General features: G+C 39.7%; 2 protein-coding genes across 3 annotated transcripts in view; one reads left to right on the top strand and one right to left on the bottom strand.

Moving 5' to 3' along the window:
* RFC1 (replication factor C subunit 1) overlaps nt 1–3,682 on the top strand; it is a 71,661-nt gene extending 67,979 nt beyond the window's left edge. The window contains 1 exon segment of the mRNA XM_037530694.2: nt 540–3,682. Within this exon segment, the coding sequence (XP_037386591.1) occupies nt 540–623 (84 nt within the window). The 3' untranslated portion in view covers nt 624–3,682.
* Nucleotides 333–16,131, bottom strand: part of WDR19 (WD repeat domain 19) — a 63,292-nt gene continuing 47,493 nt past the window's right edge. Inside the window, exons 26-34 of one of the 2 annotated variants that reach the window (XM_054688409.1) lie at nt 11,129–11,206; nt 9,777–9,873; nt 8,692–8,816; nt 7,474–7,555; nt 5,797–5,947; nt 5,202–5,325; nt 4,595–4,671; nt 4,190–4,313; nt 333–3,109 (exon numbers count right to left, since the gene is read on the bottom strand). In XM_054688409.1, coding sequence (XP_054544384.1) covers nt 4,202–4,313; nt 4,595–4,671; nt 5,202–5,325; nt 5,797–5,947; nt 7,474–7,555; nt 8,692–8,816; nt 9,777–9,873; nt 11,129–11,206 — 846 coding nt within the window. In that variant the 3' untranslated portion in view covers nt 333–3,109; nt 4,190–4,201. The remainder of the gene's footprint in view (nt 3,110–4,189; nt 4,314–4,594; nt 4,672–5,201; nt 5,326–5,796; nt 5,948–7,473; nt 7,556–8,691; nt 8,817–9,776; nt 9,874–11,128; nt 11,207–16,131) is intronic. The other variant, XM_037530710.2, reaches the window with a different exon arrangement.

Genomic DNA, 16,131 nt, shown 5'->3' with positions numbered 1-16,131 from the left:
ACTGTTTATCATTGGCCAGGGCAAAGGACTCCAGTCTGAATCTTTCTCTCATCTGAGATGCTTCTACTCCTTGTTTCTGTTTTGTGTTTGGAGGGGTAGGAACAGTGGACTTGTCCAGTGTCTCTCAGTCTTATATAGAAGTAAGGTTGTTTACCCTCTGTCTTTCACAAACTGTGTCTAGATTTCTAAAATTAAAAGGAAATTCATCATGAAAATATTACCTTATTTGTAGATTATTTCTGGCTTATTTTGTCTTCCCTAAACATGCCTATGTTCTAAATCCAAGAAACTGCTTACATAGGCAATATACTTTAGTTTTAGATTCTAAATAGCTTCTCAGTTTTTTACTGCCTTTCAAAGGCTATAACTAGCCCAGTTGTTGCTTGAAAGCAAAGCCCATCAGGGTAACAATAGTTCAAATGGATGTTTGCAACCATTCTTCTTTATTAAGTTGCAGGAAAAGATTTTATTATAGACATAAACTTAATTTACTTATAAACATAGCAATTAACTATTTTTGTGTATTTCCCTCCCCACAGAAAAAGACAAAATCTTCCAAGCCTTCAAAATCAGAAAAAGATAAGGAGTCCAGAAAAGGAAAAGGAAAAAGTTCAAAGAAATGAAACTTTTCACTCTTTCAGCCACTTTCTACTCATCTTGCTGACCAGTCTGGCGGGTCTAGAATGCCTTCCCCTCCGCCCCCTCCCCCCCAAAGGAACCATGTTTTAGCAAAATGGAACAGCCTAGGGATTCCATTGTAAATAAACAGTGGTCAGCTACAAGGATATGAGCAGTTGGTAATGTACACCTCTTATAGAGGTTAATAGGACTGTTTGGGTCTGCCATTGTCCCCTGTCAATATAATGATTGTGCTTCAAAATGATTGGAGTCAGGTTTTAGTTAACTTTTATAGGCCTAAGAATTTTTCCTAATGGCCTATTTTATATAGGACCAATGCTGATTTATTTTTAAAGGTAGTAACTATTATGTGGTGAAACTTTGTAAATAAATTATAATACGAAACATTCACCACCCAGAACTGGGCATTCTTTGTACATTGTCAGATATCTTGCAAAATATAAATTAGGGATAAAAATGTTCCACATAATACATGTACAAATTCTTTTTAAGATTGCCATCTTGTGCAGTAAAATATTATGTTGGTACATTACACTCTTTAATTTGCAAATGACTGGATAAAAACTAACTATATTCTTTATTAAGCATTTGTATGAAACATCTTTGGCAGTTGAAGAGTCAGAACTTGAATTCCCAACTTGTTTACCTCTGAATGCTGACCATATCTATTATGAATAGAATTTCACGGAGAGGCCTCTGTTGTTACTAGAGGTTGTGTGCGGCTGTAAGGTAATTGCCAGACCTTCTTATCTTCCAGAATCAACCCATTAGTTCAAACCAATAGGTTTTAGGGCAAAATAAACACGTTTTTTGTTTACTTTGCTAGAGATCTGGTTCTGTCCTGGGAGGGATTCTACAAACCCTACTGGAACTTTTAGGTTGTACCCCATAACTGTACTTGAAGGGCCCTGAGGCTGTGTAACTAACTTGGAATTCAGGTGTATTGCTGTGTTTTTATCTTGTCAGTAAATGCTCAGAGGTATGTGCTGTTTCTTCAAGGTATGTCCTAAGAGGATTGTAAAATCATGATATCTACTCTGCCTTTAAGGAACTCATTTGGGAGAAGATTCTAAAGTCTTGACATTTAAAGTGTATTTGCCATTGTGAAGCATGTTTTTCATGTAGATTAAGTTTGTTATGAGAATAAACTATTGCCTTAAATTTTTGCCTACACAGCCATGCTCATCTTTTTGTTAAAGTCCAGCTTGAAACTTCTGCTTCAGTGAAGATTTCCTTCCTTGATTGACCAGTGGGGTGAGCATGGCTATCTTAATGCATATTTTTCCATTTCCATTGCTTTTGGATATGCGTGTCATGTCTGCCTAGTTGCTATACATCCCAGGAAAGTGAGAGCAGTGAATAATGTTCTTTACTTGTTCATTGGCTTTAAAAAAAAAAATTAAATGCTCTAAACACAATGCATGTGTATAAAAGAAATAACTTTTAGAATTAGAAATGGTAAATATGCTCTTTAAAATATTAGGATGACAACTTGGGTCAGTTTGATTCCTCTAAAGCCCTCATGACCAGGTGTGAGGGCGGGTAGATGTTCTGAGTTGGGATTGAACCTTTATTGATGCTACTAGATGCCACATACCATCCTTGTAGCATAAAATAGTGAATGTACTTGCTTTTTTTGAGATCCATTAAAACTAAAACATTTATCCTTCACCTTGTTAAATTCTATTGGACCTCTTGATAGAAGTTTCCTAAACAAGTTCTGGCTCAGTTTTGCTCATGAATGACTAATACAATGTGCTTACCAATACAAATCCCAAGTGCCTAATGACTTATAACCTTACAGCATTAACAATAGGGGACTTGTGAGTCACTTAGCAAGGCCTCGGGCCTGTTCTCTAACCAGCCTTTCAGATGGAAGAACAGATCATAAAACTGGAGGCATCCTGCATGTGGATGCTGTAAAATCCTTCCTGGTACTTTGTCCACTCTAGGCTTATATGTATGTAATACTTAAGATGCTGATGGCTGCACTGTAAATTTATTTAGCACTAGGCTAGATGACTCATTTCTTTCACCTGATCATACTTTGATAACATTGGCTTTGGATGGCAAGGAAGCATGTACTGATACGAATGATTCTGTTAACATCTATGCCGTCCGGATTTCATAGTGTGCTTCAAAGCTACTTTGCATTTTTTTTCTGTGTTCAGGAAAACATATCTAGCCAACAATTTTATTTTAAAAGGAGATATTTTAAATATAAAAGTTATAATGCTAAATATTTACAATTATGTCATAGGTTACTATTAACAGTGCAGAGTGTACAGTATGGAAGACTTTGAAGAGGAAATATACAAAATACAATAAGCAAGTAAGGTTATATGTCACTGTTTTGCCATTCTACAGAAGTTGATAGTGGTGACCTGGAGCAGTCATATTTATCCGGGATGATCCATGTCTCAATCCATAGAACTCAACCTGCTTTCTTCTCAGGGACATAATATCTAGTCTGTAAAAAAAAAAATTCCTGAAGTTTATATGGTTGTTTAGGGTCCTTTGTCTAAAATGAGTCAATGAATAATAAAGTGATACATTCAATTATAAGGTGGTGTATAATCTTAACTCCCTGAAGCATATCAGCAGGTAGCTATAATATCATGGCCAAGTGTATGGAGAAAGTCCATAGAATAAAAACACAAGTAAGGTTCTACTTTTGGAAGTAGTAGAGTTGCAAAATTAATCCTCCACAGATAAGCAGGCACAATTTGGAAAAATGTTAACTCACAAATCTTCTGTGAGGCACAAGATGGTAGAGCGAAAGCTGTGAGGTCCCTAGCAGAGAACATCTTATGGTTTCCAGAGCTACTGGAAAGGGGACTGCACCCAAATCTACATATAACGGTTAAATAAGTCCTTGAATTTCACAGGTTTAGAAGAGTCTCAGAGTCTAGTGAAAAGCTGAAACTAAGAAAGGATTTTCATCAGCTGTCAAATTCACCTGACTCTAGTTTTAATGAACTAAGTAAAAAAAAAGCACATGTGATTTGATAAAATATGCTTGGCCAAATAACTTGTCACTTTGGGGACTGTACAACCTGCATTTTTTTTTTTTTTTTTTTTTTTTTTTATATATTTTTTTTTTTTATAGAGGCATGTTTTATTTATTTATTTGTTTGTTTGTTTTGTTTATACATGCACTGGGTACAGTCAGAAGAGCGGGAGGGTGAGAGAATTCACCAGAGCCAGAGCGGGGAGCAGAGCAGGCAGAAGGACCGAAGTACGCTGCTGAGGGGAGCAGCGGGCGGCAGGAGAGGTCTGCGCGCCATGTGGGACCCTCCTCCGGTGGCCGGGGAGCAGGCGGGGATCGAACCGGCGCCGCAGAGGCCGCGGGCAGCTTCGCAACCCAGCGCTCAACCACTGCGCCACCAGGGAGGCCCAGTACAACCTGCATTTTAAATTTTTAAAAAACACTTCAAAGGTGCTTGTCAGATGGTTTAAATCTGACAAGTTATGTGATGCTCAGAGCCAAACCCAACTGTTAAGCTGTTTGTGCTCTGTCCTCGGAAGGTGAGTGGAGGCCAGCACTTACCTGCACACCTGTTCACTGCTCCACCTCTGTGCGCAGGTACTGGGTACAGTCTGAGATTTTTTTCAGTTGAATAAGGTTTAATCTCTCTGAACACATAGGACATGTGCTTTCAGTGTTCAACATGCTGTTTCAGAAGGAAAAGGCAGAGTAAATATATACTATCTCTGGGTTATTCTCATGTGAAAACAAATATTCCTACCTTCTTAGTACTGTTTATCATGCACTTTAGGAATATTTATTCTATTGCAAGATTCTCTTTAGTGATCATGTTTTCAAAGCCTTTAGAAGGTTCTTCCAAGAAGACAGCTTGGATCTTTAGAGGTCTTTAAGAACATGAACAAATAAGGAGACTTCAGAAAGCCCTATTTTTGGATAAATCTGTGTGACTGAGTGAAGCATACATACATCTTCAGTTCTGAGTATAGAGCAGGGAAGTTGCAATGTGGACACACCGTCCAATCATCCTTCAACATATGTCGACCCTGGAAACAGTAAAGAGTAAAATTCATCCTTATTTTTAAATCGCTTAACTATAATCCAATTATGAAACTGTTAGAATTTTGCCTACATGGGTATTTTATTTCAGTCTTATATAAACAACAGACTTTAATTTTGTGATATTACCTAAATTTATTTTCCCTAAAAATAAGCCTTATGTTAGCTTGGTGATTAATAATCTGGTCTGTTCAAGTTTTCTAGTAGGTTGTAATAAATGGAGGCTTTTATTTAATTTCAGCAGACAGGTATTTGCAGGTGACCCTATAAAGGTAAGCTGATTGCACAAGGTTATATAGTAGATAAGTGGCAGATCATCTGATCCCCAGGTGTGCTCTACTGCACCTTCTTGATATTCACCTAGGTTATCATATGCTTTGAATATTAACTTTTAACTTTGTTGACATGGGTTCATATGCTACATGCTGAGGGTTGAGAAGAAAATGTTGACACACATCAAGTATTCAGATGGGTTATAAATATATGTGCAAAGAAAGGGAAATTATAATAAACTTACGGTTGCAATGCAATACGGGATATTATTTTTACATCCAGGACAGAGGAGTTCACACTCTGGGAGAAGAAATGCACAGAATGGACATGGGGTTGTAGCTTCTTCTGTTTCTGATGTATCAGGTCTCCTGTGAGGAAGAATCACATGTCATTTCAAAACAACACATTATTTTCCCTGGCAGAGTTGCAGTGTAAATGAGGGGCCTAGGCATGGTGGTGTTCTTAATAAAAAAGTAAAGACCTTTTCAATTTCCCTACTTCTGTCTCAAATGCGGGTGTGATGGATGGAGTTGTGGGTAACAGCCCCAGCTGTGCATCCAGAAGAGGAAACATCTGTGCTCTGGATGACAGAGGGACCTGGTCTTGGTGGCATCAGGACACAGTGACACCAGCCCTGGGTTATGATGCCTTGTATATGAGTCAGATACATTTTGGCTTATTCAGGTCATTGCTGGGTTTTTTTTTTTTTGGTGCAGGTAGAGGAAGCAATGATTGTATTCAGCTATCTGTTTTCTCATTGAGTGTACATTAAACACTAGATTTTGAAAAATAATCTTATGAGTTGCGATCAGGTAGTGGCAATAGCTGGCACTGCCTACCTGACCATTGCTTCAATCTTCTTTTTGTATTTGGCATCTATTTTGTTGCGGTACTCAGGTCTCATCAACATAGCTGCAAAGCTGAAGGCAGAGTTCTTCAGGCCTGCTCTGTGGCACTCGATCACAGTTGATGTCAGGATGGGCACAATGTCTGCAAAACACAGCAGGGGAGGAGGAGCTCAGTGCCTCTGCCAGTACGACTCTGTCCTGTTTAGAGGAGGGCAGGAGCACACCTCTCTGCGATCTTTCTGGTAGAGAACCAGATGTTACCTGTTTAAAGAGGAAAGGGCCAGCAACAGAATCATGCTAACTGCTCATCAAATGTCTTTTCTCTGTTATCCTGGGTTTTGCCTTTAACGCCAGGAACTGACACCCCTGACATGTCTTCTCCCGTGCCTCAGATACGCTTTTGCATCTGACAGGACTACTGATGGATGGGTAAGGCAGATTTTTGCAGGAGAGATATGAAGTTGAATTACTGACTCAAAAAACATGATCTTCTAAAAATATTAGAACAGACTGCCAAACTGCGTTCTAAAAAGGCCATACCCATTTCCATTCCCACCAGCAGTCATGAAAATATCTGTCCTATCACACCCTTTGCTGCATGATAGGAAGTAATTTTCAAATCTTTTCATATAACAAGAATACATTTAGAGAACAGAGGTTGGTGAATTAACAACCTGTGGGCCAAATCTGGACATCTGTTTGTATGGTCCATGAGCTAAAAAATGGTTTTTTGCATTTTTAAATGGTTGAATAAAAAACCAAGAGAATAGTAATTTGTGATGTGAAAATCACAGAAGGTTCACATTTCAATGTTCAAAAGCAATAAAGTTCTGCTGGGACATAGCCACTCTCGTGTATGTGCTCTTTGTGCCAAGAGGCAGGGTTGAATCGTCGTGAAAGAGACCAGGGATCCACAAAGCCCAAAACATTTGACTGGTGACTCATCATGGCAGGGGACAAAGTATGTTCACTGAATAGCATTCAATGACATGTCTTAGAATAATGGGCCCTTTCTCACAGGCATGGCAATAGAGGCTCAACTATTAGGTGACAGCGTGATTGTGGGCAAGCGTTACTTCATTTCTTTTGCCCAAGTTTGCTTGTGTAAAACAGGGAAGACAGCGAGAGTACCCATGCGTGCAGCCTGGATACCATACACCTTAGGCCAGCCTGAAGGGCTGCGCTCTCTTGTATCTGAAAACCTGGATTTGGGGAGAATTCCTGCCATTTCTAAAGCTGAGTGGTTACTGTGCCTCAAGTCTACAATGTGGTTCATGCTGAACACCTGCTTTCTGGAGTCTGAAAAATTGGCACATGCCAAGCAGGGGGTGCCCGTGTGACCCCACTCCCAGTACAACCCCCAACACTGAGCATACCTGGCAGGACCATCCCCATGTGTTGTCACAACTTACTCCCAGAGAGTGCAGTGTGTGCCGCCAGGGAGTTTGTGCCTGGTCTCAGACTTCACCCTGTGCACATTTTTCTTTGTAGCTTTTCTCTGTTATAAATCTTAGCACTGTTGAGTTGTAGGAGTCAAACCTAGGGGTGGGTCTCAGGCCCCCCATTATACCACTTCATGGAGTCGTGAGAATTAAATGAATCCATATATGTAGAGTTGGTAGTTGTAATGCAGAAATGTGGATAACCGACTTCTCAGATAGTACTTACGTGACGGAAATTTGCTAATGTTGTTGGCCACCCGAATAAGCATACGTGCTCCTTTCATATGATCTCCATTCTTAACGTGAATCTGAAATAACATATTTTACTCTTTAGAGAGTGACCTTAATTCAACTGTTAATTCTCTCAAATGAACAACTCCTTGATTGTGACTCTGAATGGGGTGGTCATGAGATCCTTGCAGCCTTACTGTTCTCAAACTCCACTCAGGATTTCTCCCTTCTTTGTCCTTCAGCAGCTTCTGTCTGGCATCATGGCCTCACCCTTGGTCTTGGCCCAGCTTTTTACTCTGTCCTGGACCACTTGACATGAGTTCAAATCCATGGTCCACCCATTACAGGGGGACCTATTAAGTTTTGAGGCCTGAAAGCTGTCGGGCAGAGAGAGGACGGGGTGTTAAATGAAGAGGCACTGCCCATGGCGGGGCAGAGGGGCTGCAGTGGCTGGGATGCCTGAGCTAGGAAAGTATGAGGGTGGTGAAATAGCCCACAATGGCGCATGCTCTATTTTGTCTTTAGTGAACATGACTAAGAAAATATACAACTAGACATAGAGTGCTGATATGAAAAAATTAAAAACTTTAAAAAAATTAAAATTTAACACATGCATTCGTAGATGTATAGAAGGCATACATCACAGTGTTCACATTTGTATTTGGGTGACAGACTTAAAGGATGAATTTAACTTTTCTATAGTCTTTAAATTTTGCCAACTATCTTTTTATATTCAGATGATGAAATAGCATTAAACAAGAATTGTTTAAAATCTCCCTTAGAATGAACAAACCAGCAAACTCTGATAACACAATATTTTAAATAAATTATTTGGAGCAGATAATATATTTATATCCTTCAAAATCAAAACAACGTAGAGATGTGTACAGTTTTCTCCCTCATACCTCTGCCCTCGATGGGGGTTTGCTACCTTGCTGCCACTGCCCCGTGCCTTGCTCCTTTCAGGAAACCACTTTTACTAATCTTTTGTTATAATTCTAATTTTATTTTCTGGTATGCATTCTTATTTTTTGCCTTGACACAAAAGCAGCATATTGTATAGTTATTCTATATCTTGTTTTTCACTTAACAATATAGGGGCCTAGGAAATGGCACTAATCTGGTGGAGAGGGCAGAAGAAGCCCCTGCGGGGTGACAAACACCTGAGTCACTATATCCTGAGTCGCTATAGCCTGAGTCACTCGAGCCTCACCTTAACGAGTATGTAACTGTGCAGAATCATGAGGTTGGTGGCCATCTCAGAGGGAATTTTGATCTTCTGGGATTTAAGTTCTGCATACATGCCAAAGAGGACATCGTGTGCGTTCCGATAGTTCCCTTGAAACAAAGGAGGTAAAATGATTATTGCAAAGTGCCGCGGACCAGCACAGCAGTAGACGATGAGGCCACCTCAGGGTTGAGAGAAGCGTGCAGATGAAATCTGAGGGCTTTCTGTGGGCCCTCATTTTACAAGTGGATTTTGCTGATCACATTACTAATGATATCTTAATAGTTTCTTAGATAAAGTGACTTAGTTATTTTTCCTGCTGTAACTGATAGTACTAACATCCAGCTAGTCCCTCAGGGAGAAGACAGGGGCTGTCACCCTAGATGTCTTCCTCTTCCTCAGGGCTTCCAACTGACTCAAAAGTTCAGTGGGTCTTGGAGTTTGCAGTCTACTTTTGAAGTTTTCCAAATTTAGCCCCTCCCTCTATGCCCACTGTTAATCTTGACAGCTGGAGGTGTTAGATAACAAAAGCTGAATAAAGTAATGACATGTAATACCATAGTTTTCAAAATTGTGTTCCATATTTATGAACATCTAAAATAATAAGCTTGCAAAAATTAGTAAGGATCATCCGACTAATTCTCTGATTTATTTGATAAATATTTACAGAGCACGTAAGTTAACAGAACTGTTCGGAGAGTCTGTAAATAGTCCTTGCATATAATAAAAGAACAAGGTCAACCATATCATCTTCCACCTTTCATATTGTTAGGACCAAATACATGGGATGGAAGGTGCTGAGAATATAGGAAGGGGGTTGTGGGGTAGAGAGGTCTGGGAAGTTGTCTAGAGATGGAAACTCAGGCCAGGAAGGAGTGGAGTTAGTCTCTGTCCCTGCCCTGGTGCCGTGAATTAATGTACTTGTCTGAAGCCCAGGAATGGCTGTCCCCTGAGTTTTCTGGGTACACAGTAAGCCTAGATTAGAAATGGGCTACTCCTTTCTGGGAAGGGAAGGGGTGGGAGCATCCCTCTGCTAACCTGGGAGAAAAAGATGAATATTAGCATCCTACCTGCAGACTGCTCTTCTCTGGCAATGACAATGGCAGTCCGGGCGGCATCTTGGTATTGTTTCAGGGCCATGTACAAGCGGAACAGGTACTTGGCATCCTAACACATAAACCGTTAGAGAAACGTTACTTTTCTTTGTGAACTAAAGGGAGAAACATCTAAAGTTTTGCATTTCAGTTAGAATCACATTCACTTTCTGACAACCAAGGGTTAATATTGCTTTTAAAAAATGAATATTTACTTATTGAATATGTATTCAGAGTTTATTTGCCAGGTAGTATTCTAAGTGCTTGAGACATGCTAGCACATTTAAATTCTCAGCCTCCCTGGAGGAAGCATGATTGTTGTGCTGATTTCATTGGTGAAAAACTGAAACACAGCAGGACCTTTCCAGAACCAGGATTTGAACCACAGTGATCTAGCATTGGCATCTGTTTACCTGATCTTTACTCTCAAGTCTCGTGCTTGAAAACGAAATGTATTTTTTATGCAATGTACCAACTTAGCAAACTTTCAACAATTTTTGTATCTCTAAATTTCTCTGGCCTGTAAAATTTTCTTTGGCCCATGACCTTTTTCCATTGTCAGTCTCTTTAACTCTACACAATTTCACATCCTTGAGGCTGGGTTTCTGATTATTAGAATACTGAGGTGGTTGAGACAGTTGAAGGGCCTGTACTCTGTGGCAGGTTAACTGGGCTTCCCCGGGATCTTATCTTGTCTATGGAGAGACTTGGGGACTCGGGCATCAGGACTGCTTGAGTTCTTGCCAGCTGGGACAAGCCACCACTACTCTGAATCAGTGACTTGATTCAGGACTGCTTCCTTCACAAGTAGATCTCCTTGTTCCTCAAAGCAAAAGGGAAGAAAAAATCCTAGAGTGCTCAAAGACGTGTCAGTCTGTCCTGATTAGGAATGAGAAGACTGATTTCTGCAGGAACCCAGAGAGTCACGTATTTTGAAAACATGTTCTCAATGACTTATTTCTACCCCTATATCTACAGTGAGTTACTTTATGCCGAATATGATTTTTGCTAATTCCCATAGTTTTTGAAGTATGAACAAATACACTCTGATTTTTAGGGGAGAGATGCTAACTCATAGCTCTAGTACCATGAACATTGTTCCTAGTATAAATAAACTTTAACACTGGAGGAAAACTGTGGGTGGTGAGGACTGTTTATTCAGAGAGCCGCGGTTATTTCATGCGTGGGCTTACAGAGCAAACGCACATAACAGCCTCTGTACGGGTGACCTAGGGCTATGTTCAGGGAGAAAAGTTTCCAAGTCTGAAGCAAAAGCCATAGTATGTAAAAACAGGGAGAGACTCACGACTAAGATAGCGAAGACGCACCTTGGGCATGCCGTCACTCTCGCCCATCAGGTGGTCTATCAGCTGATTGGTCAGCAGTTCATCTTTTGCCTGACCGACCTGTTCAAAAGAGAAAACACCAGAAAATCAAGCATCTTAGGTATAGAAAGAATGGGAGAAAGGACAGATAATCTACAAAATGGAATAAAAATGTGAAAAATACTAGAGGTGCTGAGGCATGAAACAAGCCATGGGTCTTCATTTATTTGTAGTCGCCGTTGATGAAAATCCAGCCTTGGGAGCTATAGCTTTTCACAGTTGCTGTATCAAAGTCCTGTGGGGTTTTTTCCTTTCTGGTAACACACCGACTTCTAGAAGGCTTCAGTTAAAACTCCTAACATAAAGGGGCTGTGACAACTAGAGAGTAAGCTCTGGAGCACAGGGGCTGGGCCTTGGGCAACAATAAGCCACCGAGTGCCCCCGCCCCAGCAGCCCCCAGGAGAGGCATGTGCACACACTGTGTGTAATCTGAGGTGGAAAGGAAAGCAGGGCCACTGGGCCCCGAGGAGAGCAGGGGTTCTGGCAAGGATGTGGGCCTGGGGATCTGGATTTGAAGGTCACCTCCATAAAGGTCAGATTAGCAGACCGGGCACGCAGGGAGTGCGTCCTGCATCGCCATTTTAGAACAGGGACATTTCTCCAGTAAAGACTGCCTGAAACCAGTAGAAGGCTCCTGGAGGAGCCAGAGGTGAGCTGGGAAGTTCACCCATGCCAGGCCCCTTCTGGCCTGCAGTCCGAGCTCAGAGGGGGAGCAGGAACCCACCGCCAGGGCAGACCAGGCACGCAAGGGAGTGTGTCCCCGCATCGGCATTTTAGAACAGGGAACTTTCTTCAGTAAAGACTGCTTGAAACCCGACAGATGGCTCCCGGAGGAGCTAGAGGGGAGTGGAGAAGTTCACCCAAGATGCCGGCCAGTCCCAGCAACACAGTGTCCCAATGCATACGGCAAATTAGAAAGCAGACAGTAGGGAGTAGAAGAACCACACGCAACCTAGCAACTCCTCAGGAAAAAAGCACACCACAAAAAGAAAACCACCCCCCAGATTGCAACGACAGTAACTTGGAAGAACTTCTGAGCCTTCCAGAAAGAGAATTTAAAATTGCCATGATTAAAAAACTGACAGAAGTCATAAAGGAAAACAATGATAAGGGAAAAATAATCAACGATCAGAAGAATGAAATTGAGTCCCTAAAGAGGGAAGTAAAAGAAATGCAGGAGATCAAAGAATTAATGGAGGCACTAAAGAACTGTGGGAAAAGCAATGAAAGTAGAATAGATAAAATGGAAGAACGAATAAGCACTCTCAAAGACACAGAAATAAAAAGAACCAAAACAGAAAAGGAAAGAGAAGAAGGAAAAAGACCAAAGAAAGACTTCAGGAACTATCTGACTCCATGAGGAAAGGAAATATAAGAGTTATAGGAATACCAGAAGGAGAGGAGAAAGATGTAGGAACAGAGAAAATATTCAAGGAGATAATTGAAGAGAACTTCCCAAACGTGAAGGAGCTGAAAATTGATATACAAGAAGCAAGAAGAACACCAAACTTCCACGACGAAAGGAAAAATACAGCAAGATACATAATAGTAAAGCTCCCAAGAATCCAGGACAAGGGAAAAATAATGAAGCTGACAAGAGGGAAGAAACAGATAACATTCAAAGGAAAACCAATCAGGCTGACATCAGACTTCTCCAAAGAAACACTACGGGCAAGGAGAGAGTGGAGGGACATAGTCAACAGACTCCAAGAAAACAGATGCCAACCAAGAATACTCTATCCCGCAAAGCTCTCCTTCCTCTATGAAGAAAGAAGGACCTTCCCAGACAAACAGAAACTCTGGAATTTCATTATGACTAAACCCCCACTCCAAAAAATACTACAAGGAATCCTAAAGCCAGAACCTCAGAGGGACGAATAACAATGAAAGAAGGCCAAAAAAAAAAAAAAAGGTTATTAAAAGAATAAATAAATAAATAAACTCAAAGGAAAGACAAACACAATGGCAAATACAGATGCTAACATATCAATATTAACTTTAAATGTAAATGGACTAAACTCTTCAATAAAAAGACACAGAGTGGCAGGCTGGATTAAGAAATAAAACCCAACCTTTTGCTGTCTCCAGGAAACACATTTAGCTACAAAAGATAAAAATAGACTCAAAGTTAAAGGATGGAAAACAATCCTACAAGCAAATGGACCAAAAAAGAAAGCAGGAACAGCTATTCTTATATCAGATAAAACAGATTTCAAACTCAAAAAGATAAAAAGAGACCCCAACAGTCACTACATTATGATCAAGGGGACAATACTTCAAGAAGAAATAACACTCATTAACATATACTCACCAAACGAAGGAGCACCAAAATATATCAGACAACTGTTGTCCTCTCTGAAAACAGACATCAGAGAAAACACATACATAGTGGGAGACTTCAACACACCACTATCAACAATGGATAGATCAACGAGACAAAAAATAAGTAAAGACACTAAAGCTCTAAATAAGGACCTAGAGCGCTTGGGCTTAACAGACATCTATAGAACACTAAACCCTCCCAAAAAAACGGAGTACACATTTTTCTCAAGCGCACACGGATCATTCTCCAGGATTGATCACATACTGGGACACAAGACAAACATCAACAGATACACCAAGATTGAAATCATACCAACCATCTTTTCTGACCATGAAGGCATCAAACTAGAAATAAACCATAAAAAGAAGGCAAGGAACTCTCCTACCTCGTGGAGATTCAAAACCACACTACTGGAAGACCACTGGACTAATGAGATCAAAGAAGAAATTTAAAAATTCTTTGAATTGAATGACAAGGAGGACACCAATTTCCTAAATGTATGGGATGCAGCAAAAGCAGTAGTAAGAGGAAAATATATAGCAATAGAGGCTCACATCAAGAAACAAGAAAGAACTCAAAGAAACAGCCTAATCTCGAAGCTCAAAGATCTAGAAAAACAACAACAAAAAAACCCCAAAACTAGTAGAAGAAAAGAAATAATAAAAACCAAAGCAGAAATAAATGAAATTGAAACTAAAAAAACAATCCAAAAGATCAATGAAACCAAGAGCTGGTTCTTCGAAAAAATCAATAAAATAGACAAACCCCTAGCCAGGCTCACAAAAGGAAAAAAGGGAGAAAGCACAAATAAACAGGATCATAAATGAAAGAGGAGGAATCACAACAGACACAGCAGAAATCAAAAGAATAATCAGGAACTACTATGAACAGTTACATGGAAACAAGTTCAACAATCTAGAGGAGATGGACAAATTCCTACAACTCTACAATCACCCAAAGCTAGATAAAGAGGAAATAGAACACCTAAACAGACCAATTACAAGCAGCGAAATTAAAATGGTAATCAAAAACCTCCCCAAAAACAAAAGCCCAGGACCTGATGGATTTACAAATGAATTCTACCAAACATTCAGAGAGGAATTAGTGCCTATCCTTCACAAACTCTTCCCAAAAATTGAGAAAGAAGGGACAATACCAAACACGTTCTATGAAGCCAACATTACACTAATACCAAAACCGAACAAGGACAACACAAAAAAGGAAAACTACAGGCCAATCTCCCTAATAAACACTGATGCAAAAATCCTCAATAAAATTTTAGCTATCAGAATCCAACAATGTATCCATAAGATAATTCACCACGACCAAGTAGGATTCATGCCAGGGACACAAGGATGGTTCAACATCCGAAAATCAATCAACGTTATCCAACACATCAACAAAAAGAAATATAAAAACCATATGATAATATCAATAGATGCTGAGAAAGCTTTCGACAAAGTGCAACACCCATTCATGATAAAAGCCCTTGAAATTCTTGGGATACAAGGAACATACCTCAACATCATAAAGGCCATATATGACAAGGCAACAGCCAGTATCATTCTCAATGATGAAAAGCTGAAAGCAATTCCATTAAGATCTGGAACAAGACAAGGATGTCCACTCTCAACACTGCTTTTCAATATAATCCTGGAAGTCCTAGCCAGAGCAATAAGATAAGAGAAAGACATACAAGGAATCCAAATAGGAAAAGAAGAAGTCAAGCTATCACTATTTGCAGATGATATGATAATATACATAGAGAACCCCAAAAACTCCACAGAAAAACTAATTCAACTCATCAATCAGTTCAGTAAAGTGGCAGGATACAAAATCAACAGGCAAAAGTCAGTAGCTTTCCTATACACAAACAATAAATCTGAAGAAGAAGAAATCAAAAAACCATCCCTTTTATTATCAAAACAAAAAAAATCAAATATTTGGAAATAAATCTAACAAAAGAGGCAAAGAACCTATACAAAGAAAACTATAAAACACTGTTAAAAGAAATAGAAGAAGACACAAAGAAATGGAAAAACATCCCCTGCTCATGGATTGGAAGAATAAACATTATTAAAATGGCCATCCTACCAAAAGCAATATACAGGTTCAATGCTATTCCAATAAAAATTTCAATGTCCTTCTTCAAAGAAATAGAACAATTATTGATGAAATTCATATGGAATCACCAAAAACCCCGAATAGCCAAAGCTCTCCTGAAAAAAAAAAAAAAAAAAAAAAAAAAAAAAAAAGGGAACGGAAGCATCACACTCCCAGACTTCAAACTATACTACAAAGCCATAATCATCAAAACTGCATGGTATTGGAACAAGAACAGACACACAGACCAATGGAATCGAATAGAAAATCCAGAAATAAACCCACAGATTTATGGTCAACTAATCTTTGTCAAAGGAGCAAAGACTATGCATTGGAGCAAAGAAAGTTTGTTCAATAAATGGTGCTGGGAAAACTGGGTCGCTACATGCAAAAGAATGAAGCTTGACCACTACCTCACACCATACACAAAAATCAACTCAAAATGGATTAAAGAACTAGACATAAGACCTGAAACCATAAAATACATGGAAGGGAATATAGGTGAAACACTACGTGATTT

Source organism: Talpa occidentalis, unplaced genomic scaffold (genome assembly GCF_014898055.3).
Source record: "Talpa occidentalis isolate TD23 unplaced genomic scaffold, MPIMG_talOcc4v2.1 talOcc4.6, whole genome shotgun sequence".
NCBI classification, from domain to species: domain Eukaryota; kingdom Metazoa; phylum Chordata; class Mammalia; order Eulipotyphla; family Talpidae; genus Talpa; species Talpa occidentalis.
The sequence above is the reverse complement of the archived record's forward strand: the minus strand, read 5'-3'. Positions and strand labels throughout refer to the sequence as shown.